General features: G+C 44.1%; 1 protein-coding gene across 1 annotated transcript in view; it reads right to left on the bottom strand.

Annotated features, from left to right (window-relative positions):
* LOC134431454 (zinc finger SWIM domain-containing protein 6-like) overlaps window positions 1-3876 on the bottom strand; it is a 338553-nt gene extending 334677 nt beyond the window's left edge. Inside the window, exon 1 of the mRNA XM_063179466.1 lies at window positions 3360-3876. Within this exon, the coding sequence (XP_063035536.1) occupies window positions 3360-3876 (517 nt within the window). The remainder of the gene's footprint in view (window positions 1-3359) is intronic.
* Window positions 3877-17565: the final 13689 nt, after the last annotated feature.

The raw sequence follows: 17565 nt of genomic DNA, 5'->3' as shown, positions 1-17565 counted from the left end.
TCACTTTGTACTTCTAAGTTGAGCCTGTTTTGCCCTTGGAGTGTTTTCTCCCAGTCCTTAACTCATGAAGCCTTCATTAAATTTTTTCTCTCCTCTGTCCAGCTGTAGCAAGGGAGGGTGAGTGAGTGACTTTTGTGGGTGCCTGGCATTTGGCCAATGTCAGTCCACGATGGAATACCTTTCCTTAACTGAAAGCAAACTTTGAAACTGATTTCTTGGGAGCAAGGAAAGCCTTGAATTTAAGGGGAAAATTAAATGTGAGAAGCATGAAAACTGATATAAAACAAATGTTGAAGAACTTTGTTAGGTCAACCCAATTTAAACTTTTCCATTAAAAAAGACTCCTTGTTTTAAAACTATGATAGGAAGAGATTTAAAATTCATTTTCTCTTTAAAATAACTTTAAAAATTCTAGTGCTGACCAAAAATTAAGGCATGTTATTAAGGGTGTTGTCCAAATGACTTTTAAACATTGACAAGCTTGGGACATCAACCACCTCTGTAGGAAGCCTGTCCCAGTGTTTGATCACCCTCTCAGTAAAGAAATGCTTCCTCAGGTCCAGTCTGAACTTCTGGTACAGCTGTGAACCATTCCCATGCATATTGTCAATGTATCCCAGGGAGAAGAGGTCAATACCTCCCTCTCCATTTCCTCTCAAAGGAAGGTGTAGAGAGGCAAGTCACCCCTCAGCCTCCTTTTCTCCAAACTAGACAAACCCAGAGCCCTCAGCTGCTCTTTACAGGACATTCCTTCCAGCCCTTTCACCAGCTTTGTTGCCCTTCTCTGGGGGCAATTCAAGGACCTTCACATCCTTCTTAAATTATGGGGCCCAGAACAGTACCAGAGGGAAAGCTGCACCAATGTTAAACACAGCAGGAACAATGTCCCATGTCTGTTTGAAACATTTGGGCAACGTCCCTAAAAATAGAACTGACATGTTTCATATCACCAGCTTCCACTATTTTTGTACAGCCTTCCAAAATTGGTCCATATAAGGTAAACAAACAAATTTAAAACCCAACTGAAATACTTTCAGTAGTAGGTATAGCATTTTAGAATGCAGTTAAGGAGCACAGAAGCAGCAGTTAATACTTCAGTTCTATTTATGCATATTTTCTTTTTCCACATTGACCCTTCCCAACATTACTTTCTTTTGAAGCCATTAAAAAAACACTTTTTTTTCATTCACAACTACTCATTGAGGCCTATTCCACTGCTTGAAAGCAAGCAAAGCCAAGCCCACACTGGGTGTCATAAAAACGATTGCATCCAGTTTTATCACCCCTTGGCTTTATTTTCACAATGAATTCCTAGTTTAAATGTAATCAACTAAGAAACACCTCCCTACATGCACTTCTTCCATTCCTCATTGCTTGCAAAGAGTATCAAGTGCAAGCAAAAGGGAAAAAAAGTCTCAGCACTGTCAAACTAAAAAGGTCCTACTTCTGGTTTTGCCAGTCCTGAGGAACCACCAATGTACTTTAGACCTTTGGATAAAAGGAGAAAGCCAAAACATTAAACCTATAAAAAAAGTTAATTTAAAAAAAATAAAATCCTTAAGAAAAAAAAAAAAAAAAAAAAAAGTTTAACTCCCCCCCCAAAACAACCCAAAAAAAAAAAAAACCACAAAAAACCTACTCATATCTAAAGCTGAAGTCCACCTAGGCAGAAAGGTGCTTAATCCAGGAACACCAAGAGCTTCCCTTCAGAAAGTAGAAGGCAAGTTTGCAGGCTGCCCGCGAAGTGAAACCCGCTGCGGACAAGGCCGTCGGAGAGCCCAGCACCCTCCAACCCCAAGCCGAAGCACCGAGAGAAGGGATGCCGCTATAACTCGGCAAAGCTCAGCGAATAAAGGGCGACCAGCTGCCCCAGTCAACGCAACTCCAGAAGACGGTCCGGCCCAGCACAGGGAGGGACAGAAGGACCGGCCGCGGGGAGCCGCCGTCCCGCCCTGCCCCAATTGTCGAGCTGGCAGCGAGAAGCGATAAAGTCTTTTGTCTGGCTTTCCCTTTCGGTGGGAGGCAGAAAACCGATGAGAACATAAACGTTAAAATGAGAACAAAGTATCCAGTCGCCGCCTCCAGCGCGAGGCACCGCCGCACAGCAATACGCATAGCGATGTGTACAATAACGCGCCCGGGCCGCACAAAGTGCAAGAGCAGCACTCTCGGCGAAAGCTTCCTGGGGAAGCCATAAACCCCTTCCCCACAGAGCCACCACCACCCCAACGGGGCCTGCTTGCGGGTAGGGGTAATAGCTCTCACCCACACACACACACGGCAAGGCAAAACCGCCCCCTCCCCCCCGTAGGGGCGGGGAATACCAATCTCCAGTGCCCTTTAAACAGAAGTAGGAAGGATTTATCATGGGGCACCAGCTCGCAGAGGGGAAAGAACAGTGGAAGGCGGCGGTCCCTTCGTGTGGGAACAGCAGCGGAAGGGGGGAGGTAAGTATTGCTCCAGAAAAAAAAAAGAGCAGCAATTTTCTCCTCACCTCGCCGTTGTCACGCAGGGGCTCATCCTAAAGTAATCCGTGAGCCCCTCCGCGCCCAAGCTGCAGCAGCTCCCCGCCGTCACATCCACTTCCCCCGCTCCCCCCAGTGGTGAGGCCTGAGCAAATCGCGCCTCCACCCTCTGGCTCGCCGCCGCCCTAGAGATGCCTTTGTTTGCAGCTTTCCCCGCACCACACACCCACTCCTGGGGGGCCGCGCCCTCTTTTAATTTTTTTTTTTGATCGAGGCGCCTCCCGCCCTTTTCCCCCGTCGTCCCCCTTCTGCTGATTCATTTCAACCAGCGGTTGTGAAGGAGGGGGGATGGGGGAGGCGGAGGCATCTCCTTGCTATTGTGATTCGGGGAATGGTGATGATCTGGATTGCCAAATGTGAGGAGCTGGAAGGAAGCAGAGCCAAACGGGATTACACGCTCTGGATTACATGGAGCGGGCACAACGCATCGCGAAAGTTAAAGGGACAGGCAAAGGGCAGCGTGCCCAACCCTCCTGTCAGAGACCGGGCCGGCCGTTGGCGGCAGGCGTCGTGGATACGTCACAGAGCAGAGTGAAGGAGTTATTCCGTGTTCTGGAGCTGAGGAGGAGGAGAAGACTGGTAGAAGAAGCTGCCCGGCCCGAATTACAGCCTGAGAGTGAAGGCCGCACCGCGGGGAGAGCGGGAGGAGAGGGAGAGTAGCACACGCCAAGGAGGTGGGGTGGCTCCGGCCGCTGGGCCGCGCAGCAAGAGGCGGCTCCCCCGATAATAGGTGGGTGACGCGTCAGGGGGAGACCCACGTCTGAGGAGCCCAGCAGCGCCCTACCCAGGTGTCTGTAGCCCGGCTCCGCAACGCGGTCCCGGCCGGTAACTCACCGACTTGCAGGACATTATCGACATAGCCGCCATCTAGCAGAACGATGCCCCGGCGAAAGGGCAGGCGGCTCTCGTCGACGGCATCCGCGCCCCCACCGGGCGCGGTACCGCCGGCGGCCCCCCCGGGGGCGGCGGTAAGGTCCTCGGCGCCGGTGTTGAAGGAGGAGTACATGCAGATTTCCCTCTCGCTGCGGGGGAAAGACCAGTAGACAATCCTGCGTTGCACCGGCTCTGGGATCCGTTCGAACCGCTCTTCCACCTGCTGGAAAGGCCACTTCTCCGCCACCTTGCGAGCCGCGATGTCCAGCAGGGACTCGGGGCTCTGGGTCTTGCCGAACGGTAGCAGCCCCAGAGCGGCAGCAGCTACAGTAGCAGTTGCGGAGGAGGGTCCGGCGCAGAGCACCCCACTGCTGAGGCCAATACCGCCTGCCTGTTGGCCTGGCCTACTGGCCGAACCATAGCCAGGTCTGCAGCAGAGGCGCTTAACGGGGAAAGGGAGTTGACCACGCTCCGCCATGACCGCACCGCTTCTAAGCAGATAGCGGAAGTGGGTATACCGTATACACGGAACCAAAAAGGCCGCGAGCCACCCCTGGGTCACGCCCCGTCTTCCTTTACATGGCCGCAAGGGGCGGTACCGGCTGCTCGTCCACGGTGGGGGGGCGGAGTCTTATGCAAATCGACGCCATAAACGTAAATAGAACGGCTGGAGAAAAGCTCGATCTCTGTGTAGGTGGGGGATGGTGCGCATGCTCCTGTCGCAGAGCTGCTGTGCTAACGTATCGGTCGCCTTCTTTTTCCCCCGGCATCACGTGTGCAAGCGTGAGAGCACCTTTCATGCCTGCTGGGAAGGGGGAGCGTGGCTGGTGGAGGCACTCTCTGACACCATGTAAGGAATGGAATGCAGGGGTGGGGCCGTCGCGGTCTCAACCCGGTCACCTCCGCTGGGAAAACCGGCGGGGGTGGGTTAGAATTGTGCCCCGCAGCCGGAAAGTATAGTAATGACTGAGGCAGCCGCTTTCGTCCACATAAAGGTGGGGGCTGGCCTGCCTCAAGCGCCTTTCCTGGGGGAAGAGAGCGACGCCCGCCTTTCAACGGAGCTCCGCGGAAGTTGAGGGCTGTTGGGAGGTAGCAGAGGCGCCTCGGAGGGCAGGTAGAAGATGCTTATGGGCGGCTCCATGTAGGGTTGAGTGGCCTGGCCTGGGCTCCTGCCTCAGAGGCGGGCTGAAATGGGCGAAGCTGGGGTGTTGGTGTCGGGGTGCTGCTCTTCTGGGGTAAGATCTGGGGTGGCTGAACCCACGTGTTCCTGCAACAAGTCCTTGAGGCAGCTCAGTAGGATGCGACCTACATTTCCCTTTTATTGGAGACTCTACGGTATCTACGGCCGTTGGGCCGCGGGGTGGACTCCCGTCTGTGGGGTGTCCGACGTGTGCTGGCTCGCTGGTCGCGCGCGCAGTGGACGTATTTGTGTGTGGGCTGGTGGTAGCCTGGTGTGAGCTCCACGCAGCCGACTCGCTTCACAGGTCCGGCTTGGAGCCGCTCTGGTAGCCCAAGATGAGGGGCTCCGTGCCATGACCCACGGTGAGTAAATTGAACGCTACTAACGCGTGTTTGCCCTGGTGTTAAAAAGGTCTGTAAAAAGGCTTGTGTTGGCCATCTGTCCCGGTTAATTTTTTTGCAAGCGGTGCGGTGTATAATGCTCGCAGTTGCTGCAGACCATGAAGTGACAAGTATTCTTTTTGTTTTTCAGGATTCATTAAAAACCATAGCAATATATGGGATCAAAGCGACTCCTTAAATCAAATGGCCTTACTGAAAAAAAAAAAAGCTGATTACTCTCAGTAGCAGGCTGAGAATAACACTCCTGCATAGCAACTTGCAGTTGAAAACACTCGTTCATCTTGAATTTAACAATGAACAGCACTTGATAGTATACGATGCAGAAGCCGTCATTTGAGTGCCTAGTTGCTTCGTTCACGTAGACTAGTTTACCCAGGAAGACTACATTTTCTATGATGTAATGCAAGTGTTCATCTGGGAAATGCATAGTTGGGAGATGGCTCCATCAGGGAAATCAGCGAAAGAATGTCAAGTGTGTCAGGTGTAAGATAAAAGTATAAATAACATTAAGTTGACTTGAAACTTGATATCTATTTTTTTTTCACCAAAACCTGAGACTGCACCAATAGTTTATTCTTTTAACAGGTGTTTAAAGAGCTTTGCAGAAACTGTTTTTCATTAAAACTGGATGGGAAATTCAGTGAACTGTATAAGATTTGCAGACTGGTTTTTAAAAAAGATCAACAGAAAACCTGAATATTGTTTAAAATATGCAAGTATTTGCTTTTTTACATACTCCTAAGCTCATAGACGGTATCATTGATTTGTCATTTAATAGGTAATCTTTTTATATCTAGGCAAAGAACTTTTTCTGCTGTCAGTTGCTTATATTAAGAAAATGGCTAATGGTTTTTAATCAAGGAGTTTAAATTGCAGACTACATACAGGGACTCAACTGTGTTCTGCGGAGTTCATTTTCTATATATGCTATAAGGTGTTTTTTATTTAGGATCATGAGATCTATCTTCTGAACAGGAAATGAGTATAAACTGATGTTTGTGCTTGTGGGTATAGACAGTACAAAACAGTTACTCTTGAGGTGCTAGTTTTGTAAGTTCACAGATACCTTGCTGAGATATTAACTTGCATTTTCATAATTTTAGGTATATACTTAAGAAGTGATCTACTGGATTTATAACTTAATTCCTAGTAAATTATGGAGGTATTTGGGAGCCTGAATGCTACAGACAAGAGATAAGGATGAAGCACTTTATTTTACTATTAATATGGTATTGATTTCAGTATTTCTGAGAGCAGATGAATGGAATATATAGCAAGTAAAAAGGAAGAAAGCAATGATTGCATGTGTACAAGAGCAGAGGAAATTTATATTTAATTTTCACCCCATCACTCTCTGTTTAATAATTGTTCACATCCTAAAGTATTTTTTCTTCTATGTCATTCTAGCACTATTTCTGTTTTAAACAAGTGTCAAGTAAGTCAGTAAAAATGCTCTTCTAAATTGGGTAATGGCTTTTCTTTACCAGGTTTTAACCAGCTGCTGAAATAAAAATAACACACTAATGCCACTGGAAGAATTCTTCCTGTCATAATTAAGAAGCTTTATAGTGAAAATTGAGATCCACCTTTTTAATCCATCTACTACTCAGCAGGAATATGTACTTCCCGTTAAGTATGAATATTAATAGCTACACAGGATGCTCTTGAAGCATTTTTCATTTCTGGGCTAGGGGGTACATGAAGAAGTAATGGCATCTTTGATCTTGAAATTCTGCCATAAGTACCAGGTATGCTTCTCCTTGGGCTCCCTCTGCATTGGTGTAGCTCCATAATTATTTGCAAATTATAATCTTTAGTCTCAAGTTCCTTTGTCCCACTAGTATTGCCCCTTGAGTTCTTTTAATTTTCTGAAAGCCAGTGGGAAGATATGTTAATTCCAGGGAAGATAGTAAAATGTATTAAAGCCATACCTAAACTATATTTAAATTTATAGTTAGTTTTATCTTTCAATGGATATTCTTGTGTAAAGGCCTTGCTGAGCTGAGCATTCTTCTTTTTCTGTCTCATGGTTTTGAGAGGTCTGTATTCCAGAGCTATGAAGAGAGGAAGGAACAGCTGCAAAACAGCAACCATGACTTGGTTAGCTTCCTGCATATAATCAAGGCCTATTCTGTAGGCTGCTTGAAAAAATACTTGACCACCATTTGGTGAAATTGATTCTTAGTAGTGTTTCAAACCATTAGGCCACTTGCATGCATTTTTGCTCATTCTAGTAATACATGCAGGGCTTAATCATTCTATTAGTTACAGTAATTTAAAAGGAAGATCATATACACCTGCACAGTTATGTTTATATTAAACAAACCATGGTCTAAATGTAGAAAAATGGATTGCAGACAACCTAATGCTGGCCAACACTGTAGCAGCCTGAATTGCTGCTAGTAAAGTCCAGGGTAAAGAAGCAAAAAGGGCCTTTGCATAATATCCACAGATGTTTCATTTAGCTATGCGGTGAGATGTTCAGGTCCAAGGCACACACACATTCAGGGTCCAGCTTTTTCCCTCCCCAGGGGAACCCCAGGGTCCACCTGGTCTCGGGGCAGTACCAAGATGAGGGCCAATTTGGGAATAGGGAGGGAGTGGCTCAGGGACACAGGAGCAAGGGAAGGAGCCAATGGGGTCAAACAGCTTTGAGGGAAGCTTCTTGTGTCTCCCTAACTTAGGGGATGCCCCCCAGGGCCTCCACAACACAAGTCACCCTGGTGGTAACAATTATCTGGAAATATGAAAGCGAGAACAACAACCAACCATTAAGAGGAGACATGGCATTTAAGCTGAGTGCAGATTAATGTGCTGGAACAGTAGGGAGTTAGAGATCTAGAAGAAGAAACTCAGGGAGGTTAGAGGGCTCTTGGAGCTTTAAGAAAAAACATAAGAACATTATTCATAGTGTTAGCACTAAAATAAATACAAAATTACTTTGCTGAAACAGGTAATTTTAAAATACTAAAATGAATCCTTTTTGTGAGAAACAACTGCTCACTTTGAAAATTTAAAAAGGTTTATAAAACTTTGACAAAAATAAAACAAAATTACTATATAAGGAAAAATTCACAGCACTGAGAACTGCTCTCATGGATACCACATGTCCAGTTCATCTTCAAGATGGATGCTCAGTCTTTTATACCCCAGGGGGTTGCATCAGGCAGCCCTGGCCCCTCCCAAAGTCTGTCAGTCAGCTCTTTGCCATTTATCAGTGGAAACTGCTTTCTTGTAACTTGATTGGAGATCAGGTGTTGCCATGCCGCACCTCCTAAGCGACAAGCTTTTCCATTCCCAATTGCCCCAGGTAAGGGGCACATGTGCAAACCTTTTTACCTGTCCTAGACAACCCAGCCTGTCTGATGGCAACAATACAGAGGAGGGGGGGAAAGGGAACTATGGGGAAAATAGAGGGCATCTAAACTAACAGAGGGCATCTAAACTACAACAACACAACTATACCTCACTGAAGCTTTTCTTAATATTCACACAAGTTATCCCTTAATTGCAAAAGCCAATCATCTCATTATCCATCTATAACACTTTTAAACCTGTTTATTTATGGGGTTTTTAGATAACTAAGCAGTTCATATAAGAAAGCTATAGCTTTTATGGATTCCAAATGTATTATGTGATTTATCATTTGAAATTTTGAAAAACACTGCTGTAGATAATGGTAGTGAATATCACTGTACTTTGCAGTGTAGTGACTCTGGAAATTTAAACACAGGAAAAATGGATAATAGTGATGAGTGTTGATGAAGTTATTGTTTTAAGATTGGGCAATGAAGAAAATGTGCTTGGTCAATATCTTTGGGTTTACAATGTTTTCTTAAATAATTTCATTTGTTATGTTCAAAAACTTTTTTTAATTTAAGGAGTTTAAAATAGAATGTTTGGCTTTTAGTAGCCTTTAAAACAAAATACTCTAGGATAAATATTGCCAGCTCTTGAGAGTCTCTCTGTTAAAGTGAAAATAAATCAGCAGCAGTGAATGAACCCTTTCAAACTGCAGGTTTTTATTCTAATTAAATTTCATGATTCTGAAACTGGTGTCAGGCTAGAATCTAAAAGCATTTAGGAAAATGTACTAAAAATACCAAGTGTGCTTTAAGAGTATTCTACAATAATGAAAATATACAAACATTTTAATTCTTGACATTAATTTCTGTCCTCTGCCTTTTTGTGGCTTGATACTTGATGTATGAAGTCATTCTAAGATGGACTGAAGGAAAGGGCATTATGTGTGCCAGAGTCCCAGAGATGTGTGAATTAAGGCTGCTCTGTATTTTCTCAAGGAATGAGCACATTCAGTTTACATTTATTGAAAATAGACCCTGGGAATGAATTATTTCTTCCTTATAAGGATCCTTGTGCTGGGATATTTGTTGGGACAATTTAGCTAGCTACTGAGTTACTAGGGATAAAAGCATCACTATTCCAAGTAAAATGATAACATGAAAGTGCTTTCTTAAAATTAAACATGTTGAACTGATTTAGAAGATTCAGAATTTCAAAGTAAAAAAGCTTTCCTAAATTTTAAAGGAGTGTATTTCCTCTAATATAAAAATAAAAGCAAATTTGATGAAAACTCAATGTTTTAAAATAACTTCTAGGTATTTTTTCTCAGGTTAAACAGTTGCAAAATACTACTGTTTGATCTACTGTCATAAACACCTCAGCACATATAATTGTCTCGGTTTAGAGACAAGTTTATGAGAAACACTCATTCCAGAGTGTTTATCCTTTAAAAAAGGGTTCCAACAATTGCTTTCTGCCAATAAGAAATTAATACTAGTGGATGAAAGTGAAAAAAACCCCAAGCGTTTAATGACAGTGCCCACACGGTACAGGAAAAAAACCTAATAAATGCTAGATATTGAATTGGCAGACCTTACCCACACACACACACACACACCACGAAAAAAAAAAAAAAAAACAAAACAAAAAACCAAAACAAAACAAAAAAAAAACAACAAAACAAAAAAAACCACAACAACCCAAAAAAAACAAAAAAAACCCCCAAAAACACCCACAATGGCCGGCACCGTGGTGGGGAGAAAAAAAATATGGCCCTGGCTCCTGTCTCAAGGCAAAAAAAAAACATAACCAAATAACAAAAGATTCACAGCCCAGCTCGGGCAAAACAGACGGGAACCTGGTGGATCGCTGGTGTTCGTCCCCTCTTCACAGCAAGTTTGGTGTCCTTTCTCTTGCCGGATCGGCTTTTCCAAGGTCTGGGGCCGGGATGCAGGTCGCCTTCCCGCCTGTCCCTGGCCGACTCTTCTCCTGGCGATTTTTTCTCTCTGATCTCGGACTAAAACCAAGCCGTCAAATTCAAGAAATAATCTGCTGAAGGATTGCTGTTGCAGTCTCCAAGGCCGGGGAAAGGCAAAAATGCCAAACTTCTTGCTTGAACTAACAAAACCTAAGCTAGTTAAGCAAAAAAAAAAAAAAAAAAAAAAAAGAAAAACAAACAAACGAACAAACAAAGAACACAAACCCAAACCAGTCCGCCGGACACGAAGGACACCTGGGGAGTGAGGCTTTTAAAAAGCCCGCTCAGGAGCCCCAAGGCTTCCCCCTCCCCCGGACCCACCTTAAAGCTACAGCAATCATTTCTAGGCCCAGAGCACACAATCAGGGAATAGAAAAACCACCCCAAGACAAAAATGTCCAGAAAGTGGACAGGCGGTCTAAATGGAAACACCATTAGACTGCCTTCTTGTGGATAAGCATTGTGATAAATATGTTGCAGTGTTGGCTTTTGCAATTGTTAGAGTGAATACTATGTGTTTTATAATGTTGACCTTTGTAAAAGAAGTTTTACTAAAGCTTAGAGTTATTTCAATCGGAATGTTGTGTTGTGATGCTAATGTTGGTTAGGAGTTGTTGTAATGTTAACATATAACCAATGAAAGATTTGAGGCCTGTTAAATGTATTGAAAAGTAGCAGATGACCACGACGAGGATGACTGCACATGCTTCGAAGGGGAGGGATGGAAGAGGAACTATGTTAAAATATTTGAATATGTATGACCATTTATGAATATGTATTAGGCTGATGCAATAGCCAGGATATATAAGGGGTGTTGCTTTGTTGATTGGGGTGCCTCTGGCTGTGGCTAAGCACTCAGTGCTGTTGCTTTTGCTTTTCTGACTGTCCCCTACTGTCCCTTATTAAATTTTCTTTAAAATTTAACTGAGAAGTGGGCTTTGTTTCTCACAAGTATCCTACACTAATAAATCTTTTTAGCTTCTCTGACTTCCTTCCTTTAAACTGCATTTTACTTTAGCCTTCCTTGCATTAGACCAAATAGCTACTTTGCCATGACAGGCGACATAGTAATTCTTGAGCAGAAACTGTGAGTGAAGACTGGCATTTATCCACTAATGTAAGGAACAAAAGGCAGATTGCTCACATATTCACCTATGACAAAAAAAAAAGAGAAGCAACATACATTAAAAATTCTCAGAAGTGCATTTTCCAGGATATTAAATGGTAAAATGGTTTTAAAGTAAAATCAGACAACCCCCCACCCCCTACAAACAAAAAGAGAACCCTCTTTGTCCCATTTCAAAAAGTCTGAGACCAGATTCTTTTGTGAGGGTGAGGAAACTGTACTTTCAAGGGAACAGCTTAATATGCTAAAAACTAAAGCTTCTGCCTATGTGCACCTTTTTATTCTGGTACATCCTTGTCTCCACCAGTGCGGCTAAGACAGCAGTGCAAGGAAGAGTAAATATACCTAATTGGCCATCAATTGCTTCAGATACTTGCCAGTCTTCTGTGAGCTTCTATGCCTTTATAAATTATAACTGAGAACCTGCAGAAAGTATGGGGGCAGAGATAGCTAAACAACACTTGAATAATTTCTGTTTTAAAAAAGCTGGCATTCTTTTAAGAAGCTTGGGTATGATGTCTGCTTCCTCTCAGTAACCAGTGATTGCGTTTAGCAAGCTCTGGAAATAGAGATGGACTTAGTACTTTTTCTTTTTTTCTTAACAGTCCATTTAAACTTTGATTCCTACTGGTTCATAAATTCTTAGTTTACAAGTCTTCAAAAATATTACAAACCTCCCTCTAGATTTGCTGGGACTGAAACATCCAGTCAATGCTTAGAGACCATTCTTTCCTTGGGTTATATTAAAGACAAACTTAGTAGGTAGTGGTCTAAATATGAGTGCTTCTGTATAATGTAGCCATCCTATGAAATGAGAGACTTGAGGTTTTTCTCTATGGCAGAAAAATGATGCTGTGCTACCTGGTTAAGCTTAGTTTAGTCAAAAGAGGACTATGCACTGAGAAATAATTAATGAAGACCCAGTGTGAGGGTATAACATTCTGGGGAATTTTAAACTTTTTTTCTTCTCCTTCCCCCAAATTCCATCTTCTATTTGTATCTGTAGCAGTATTTGGTGTCAACTGCATCCTTAAGCAAAGTTCCATTAAAAGGTGATAGTATTTTTGTTGGTTGGATTTAACTAAGTAAAACTTAATTACAGTAAAACCATAATGCTCTGTCCTGACTAGTAGCTTCAGAGGTTTTGTTGGAATCCACTTCTTGGAGCAGGGATTTAAATTTTTTTCCTACTGGGAGAATAGTCTTCCTTTTCCTCTTCTGTGCTCTAGGGTTTAAGATGAGCTGAGAGATATGCTTCTGATGCACTTCTCCAATTGGAATAATAGTAGTACAGTATATTCTTGTATTTCTGGAAAGTTAGTGTGTGGTCGTTTTCGCAGGGGTCCCAGGACCAGGGAAGAGACAAGAATGTTGACTCCATGTTTCAGAAGGCTGGTTCATTATTTTATTATATATATTATATTAAAAGTAAATTAAATATTAAAACTATACTAAAAGAATAGAATAAAGGATTTCATCAGAAGGCTAGCAAGGAAAGGAAGGGAATGGAATGATAATAAAATCTTGTGACTCTCAGACAGTTTGAGACAGCTGGACTGTGATTGGCCATTAATTAGAAACAACCACATGAGACCAATCAAAGATGCACCTGTTGCATTCAACAGCAGCAGATAATTATTGTTTACACTTTGTTCCTGAGGCCTGTCAGCTTCTCAGGAGAAAAAATCCTAACAAAAGGATTTTTCATAAAATGTGTCTGTGACATTAGTGCTTTGAGCCTCTTCTGGGGGATATTAAGAGTTGCAAGAAGTTGTCAGTTTTACGGCTGGAAAGGAAGGGACCCCTTGATACTTAGTACTTATCCATGCTTCTTTTCTTCAATAAATTAGGCAGGACTCATGGGACAGCTGTCTTATTGCTAGACACTGTCCTCTGATGGGCTGTATTGGGGTCCTTCAGAAGGAATAGATAAAGGTGTGTGATGTGGTTCAAATGCTCTAGGAGATACTGTCAGGCTGACTGCGGTCGTAGGCAGACATTACCATCTGTCATCCTGTGGATGTCATCCATGAGCAGGAGGGAGAGAAAACTATTTTGGTGTGTTTATATAATTTTTTTTCTTCTAGTGGTTCAAAAAAATTGAGCCTTGGGGCAGGGACAGGCCACAATGTAGACTCTGAATTCATCCATTTGCAAGTGAAGATCTAATGCTACGTTACTGCTCCCCCAATCTGAGAAGAAGGAAGAATCTCTTCAATACCCTAAGACAGAACTGCTTCCCAGTTAGTAACTTTATTGTGCTTCTCAGAGCTTTGTTACAGCCAGCACAAAAACGACCTCGTTCTGTGGTTTCAGTAATTCTGAGCAGCAGCAGCAAAGCCTAACAAATGTTGTCCAGTTCTAACTGTGCTCAGGGCAGTGGCATGGGCACCAAAGCTCTCTGTGTGCACATTTGGACAACCAGTACTGAGTCAGTTTGCATTCTACTCTGACCTTTCAATTTATCTCTGCAATCATAAAAGTTTTGGGTTTTCTTTTTTAAAACAAAAGTTAATTGGCTGCACTTAAATGTCTGCTTTTTTTAGTTCTCTAGGAAAGCTAGAGCTCTTTTCTTTAAAAAGAAAATAAGAAATCACTAGGATATGAGTTACAAGTGGAAGAACTGAGGAAGAGAAGAGCAGAACTAATGTGAGTAAGATTTGAAGGATTTTATAAACCCAGTCCCTTGTCAACTCCACCCTCTAAATGGCCAGGTGTGATGGGAAATTGGATCCACCCTGAACTGATTCTAGCACCAGGAAAATCCTCATAAAATAGCTCGGAGCTTTACAAAAGTTTCAGTTTCATATCCCAATAATTGATGCTGTGGTGACAACCTCCATCTGGTACTCATGAGTCACAGTCACCACATCTGCTAAGGGGAAGAAGCTAACTGTGGAGAGTTTTGTGCAGACGTGGCTTGAGAGAAAAGGCCATGAGCATATACAGCTGGTTAAGCAGTACAAATGCAGCTGTAAGCAGTAAATTCTCAGCCTTCTGATTACAAGAAAACATCAACACTGTGTCCTTGAGCAGGTAGTAAGACAACAGCAGGATGTAAAAACAAGTACTAGCCTCAACAAGAAAACCACGAGCATTTTAAGAATGTAGGAGCTGACATTTAATCTGTAGCCAATGATGAGCTTAGCTTTTGCAATATGTATGAGCTTAATTAACACTACTATAAAAGCATGTAAGCCAGATCAATAAAGTTGAGACTCAATGATCATCAATAGGATGTGCTCAGTCTCCCTCCGCTCCGACAGCTAACTTTTTCCCTTTGCTCAGAATCTTTTTCCTTGTCTGCAATGATAGTCCTAGGAATGAAAAATTGCTAAGTTTGAGCCCTTCTTGAAAGGGATGGTGTCCCATATACCGGCAACTTGGAAATGAAACTGCAATCTGTTTGCTCAAATCAGTCTGAGAAAAAAACTGGTGGAACCATGTTCTGTCCTTCCTGAGACAGAAACAGGAACAGCCACCAGGAAAACAAAAATCAAGATCAAGGGGATCCTGTATTCTCCCCCCATCATGCTGAAGGCAGCAGCTTAAAGAAAAGGAGTGAATGGAGGGAAGTCCATGCTCAGGGTGGCAGGTGAGCCCCCTCCTTGCCCACCTTCACCCTCCCAGGTATGGAAGCCCAGGAGCCTACTGGGGAGAGGGCAACAGCAATGCCCTGGAAAGATGCACCTTAGGCTCTGGGCATTCCTCACAGCTCAGGGCGAGGAAAGAAGCTTCCCCCACGGTGCTCTGCAGCACTATGTTAATTTGTCCCAGTTCCGTCCTCCCCATTGTCCCATTGGCCTTCCCTACCCCTTTTACCCTTATATGTTCAAATTCTAGTAAGTTCTCTGCTCTCTGTTGTTCTCTGAGTGCCACTGAGTCCCTCTGAGTGCCACTGAGGGAACCCCATCCAGCCCCCAGATGGTGAATGAGGGGGGAGGGGGGGGGGAGTGGGGCACTCTCCTGTGCCCCTGGGGGTACAGAAGGCAGCCAGGCTGATGGCCTGCAGCAGAGGAGATGCTGGAACAACAGCGGAAGATGAAGGGGTCAACTCTTAGCAGAGGTTAATCCAAGGTTTATTTCAGGAGCTCTGGAGAGCCCCTACAACCTCAGGGGGCCTCCTGCTGGGAGCCCTGGGAGAGGTGCCAAGGTTACATTTAAAGGGAGGTGGAAAACTAAAGTAGATAACATTTTACTAACCAATAAGAAAAATTAAGGTATGGGTACTGGGACATGGACATTTGGGACAGCGTATGGAGAAACAGTTGGGGGGTTGACCCCTAGCCTCTGGCTAATCACTCGATATCCTGGACCAAAAATTCTAGATGGAGGGGATGGGATGCTGAGTGACTAACAGAGAGCCAGGGTGGGGATTTGAGGATGATCTCAGCAAAGGAAAGGGATTACACAGGTAGAGGGAGGGGATAAAATCTGGGGTAAACCATTTGGGGAAAATAAGGGGATACAAAGACAAAACCATTATAAAACATAAAAACACACTGCAACACCTGTAATCCCATTGGTGCCTGTAACCCTACCTATCCACCCTGGTATTCCCTATTGGTCCCTTCCCAGTGTACTGCCCCTGAGCCCTCAGACCATTGGATCCCTGATACTCTTCTCTATCCCCTCTTTTCCTTTAATTATACCCTGTGCCCTCCTTTGTCTTTGGCCCCTGGACCCCTTCAGCATCGCCTGAAATAAAGCACATTGGAACTCCATGCCTGGACCCTCCCATGTCTTCACTGCCGAGCTGCTACGTGTGTGTGTGTGTGTGTGTGTGTGCTGGTGTGTTGGGGAAGATGAAGCAGGAAAGCCTTATAAATATGATTGTCTGGCAAAAGATTTTGAGAATATAGAAACTATAAGTGAGATTGAAATGAAAGCAAGCTTTGAGATACCTTAGTTACTGAACAACTGGAAAACAATGGTGTGGCCGGACTGAAGGTAATCCCCTTTTGATGAAACAACACCCTCTGCTTACAGACAGGTCCAAGGGTCAGAGCAGACACTACTAGCTTGGCAGAAGGGGTCCAAAGAGTAGGTTTTAGGGTTTAAAATGTAACACAGTATGGTAATGTAATAATTCTTATAGGCTGTATGTAAATGCTATAGGATTTGTATCTTGTACTAGATTGGTTAGTGAGAATTAGAATATTCAACACAGAAGAAGATTTATTGTATTGTAACGGGAACCTTGCTCTCTTACCCTTTTACTCTCTTACCTTTTTACTCCCTTACTCTCTTACCCTTTCATCCTCTTACCCTTTTGCTCCCTTACGCTCTTACCCTCTTACTCTCTTACCCTCTCATCCTCTCTACCCCTCTCTTCTCTCAGGCGTGCTCTGAGCTGCAGCTGGCAGCTCCAAACAGGGCCCCTGCACTCACGCCCTTTGCAATAAAACGCAAGTTCCACGACCTGGCTTCAGAGATCTCTCGTCTCTGTCCGTCCCGACCGTCCTACCCCCCCGACGCTCCTACACTGGTGCCCTCGTGGCTCCTACCCATTGGCACAAGACGCTCTCGGGGAAGGTTGCATCCACTACCACCACAGACTGCAACACCCAGGTGCCTCTGTACAATAGGTATGAGGCTCTGGATGTGAAAGGCCAGTCTGTGGACAATGTGGACAATTGTCCATCTCCACCAGAGGTGTTGCCAAGGTTAAAAAAGCCTACCGCCTGTATCACAACCACCTCCACAAGGACAAAAAGATGGGTTATAGTTGTAGGTGACTCCCTTCTGAGGGCAACAGAGGGTCCAGTATGCTGGACAGACTCTCTTAGGGATCTCTGCTGCTTCCCTGGGGCCTGGATTAAAGACATCTACTAGGAAACTTCCTAGCCTAGTACTGCCCTCGGACTATTATCAATTACTGCTCTTTCATGTGGGTGGCAATAAAGCTGTAACATGTAGTCAAAGGGCTATCAAAAGAAGCTTCAGGGCCTTTGGATGGTTGGTGAGGGAATCTGGAGCACAGGTAATTTTCTGTCCTTCCAGTTGCAAGCAGCAACATTTGAAGAAAAAATGGACCCAGTCTATTATTACATGGCTCTGCAGTTGATGTCACTGCCACAATTTTGTGGGTTTTGACAATGGGATGGCCCACACAGCACCAGGCATGCTGGCATCAGATTAGATTCACCTTCCTCAAAGGGGAAAGAGGGAGGGGGTAA

The sequence above is a fragment of the Melospiza melodia genome, chromosome W (assembly GCF_035770615.1).
Source record: "Melospiza melodia melodia isolate bMelMel2 chromosome W, bMelMel2.pri, whole genome shotgun sequence".
Classification (NCBI taxonomy): Eukaryota; Metazoa; Chordata; class Aves; order Passeriformes; family Passerellidae; genus Melospiza; species Melospiza melodia.
This window is presented reverse-complemented; position numbering and strand designations above follow the sequence as displayed.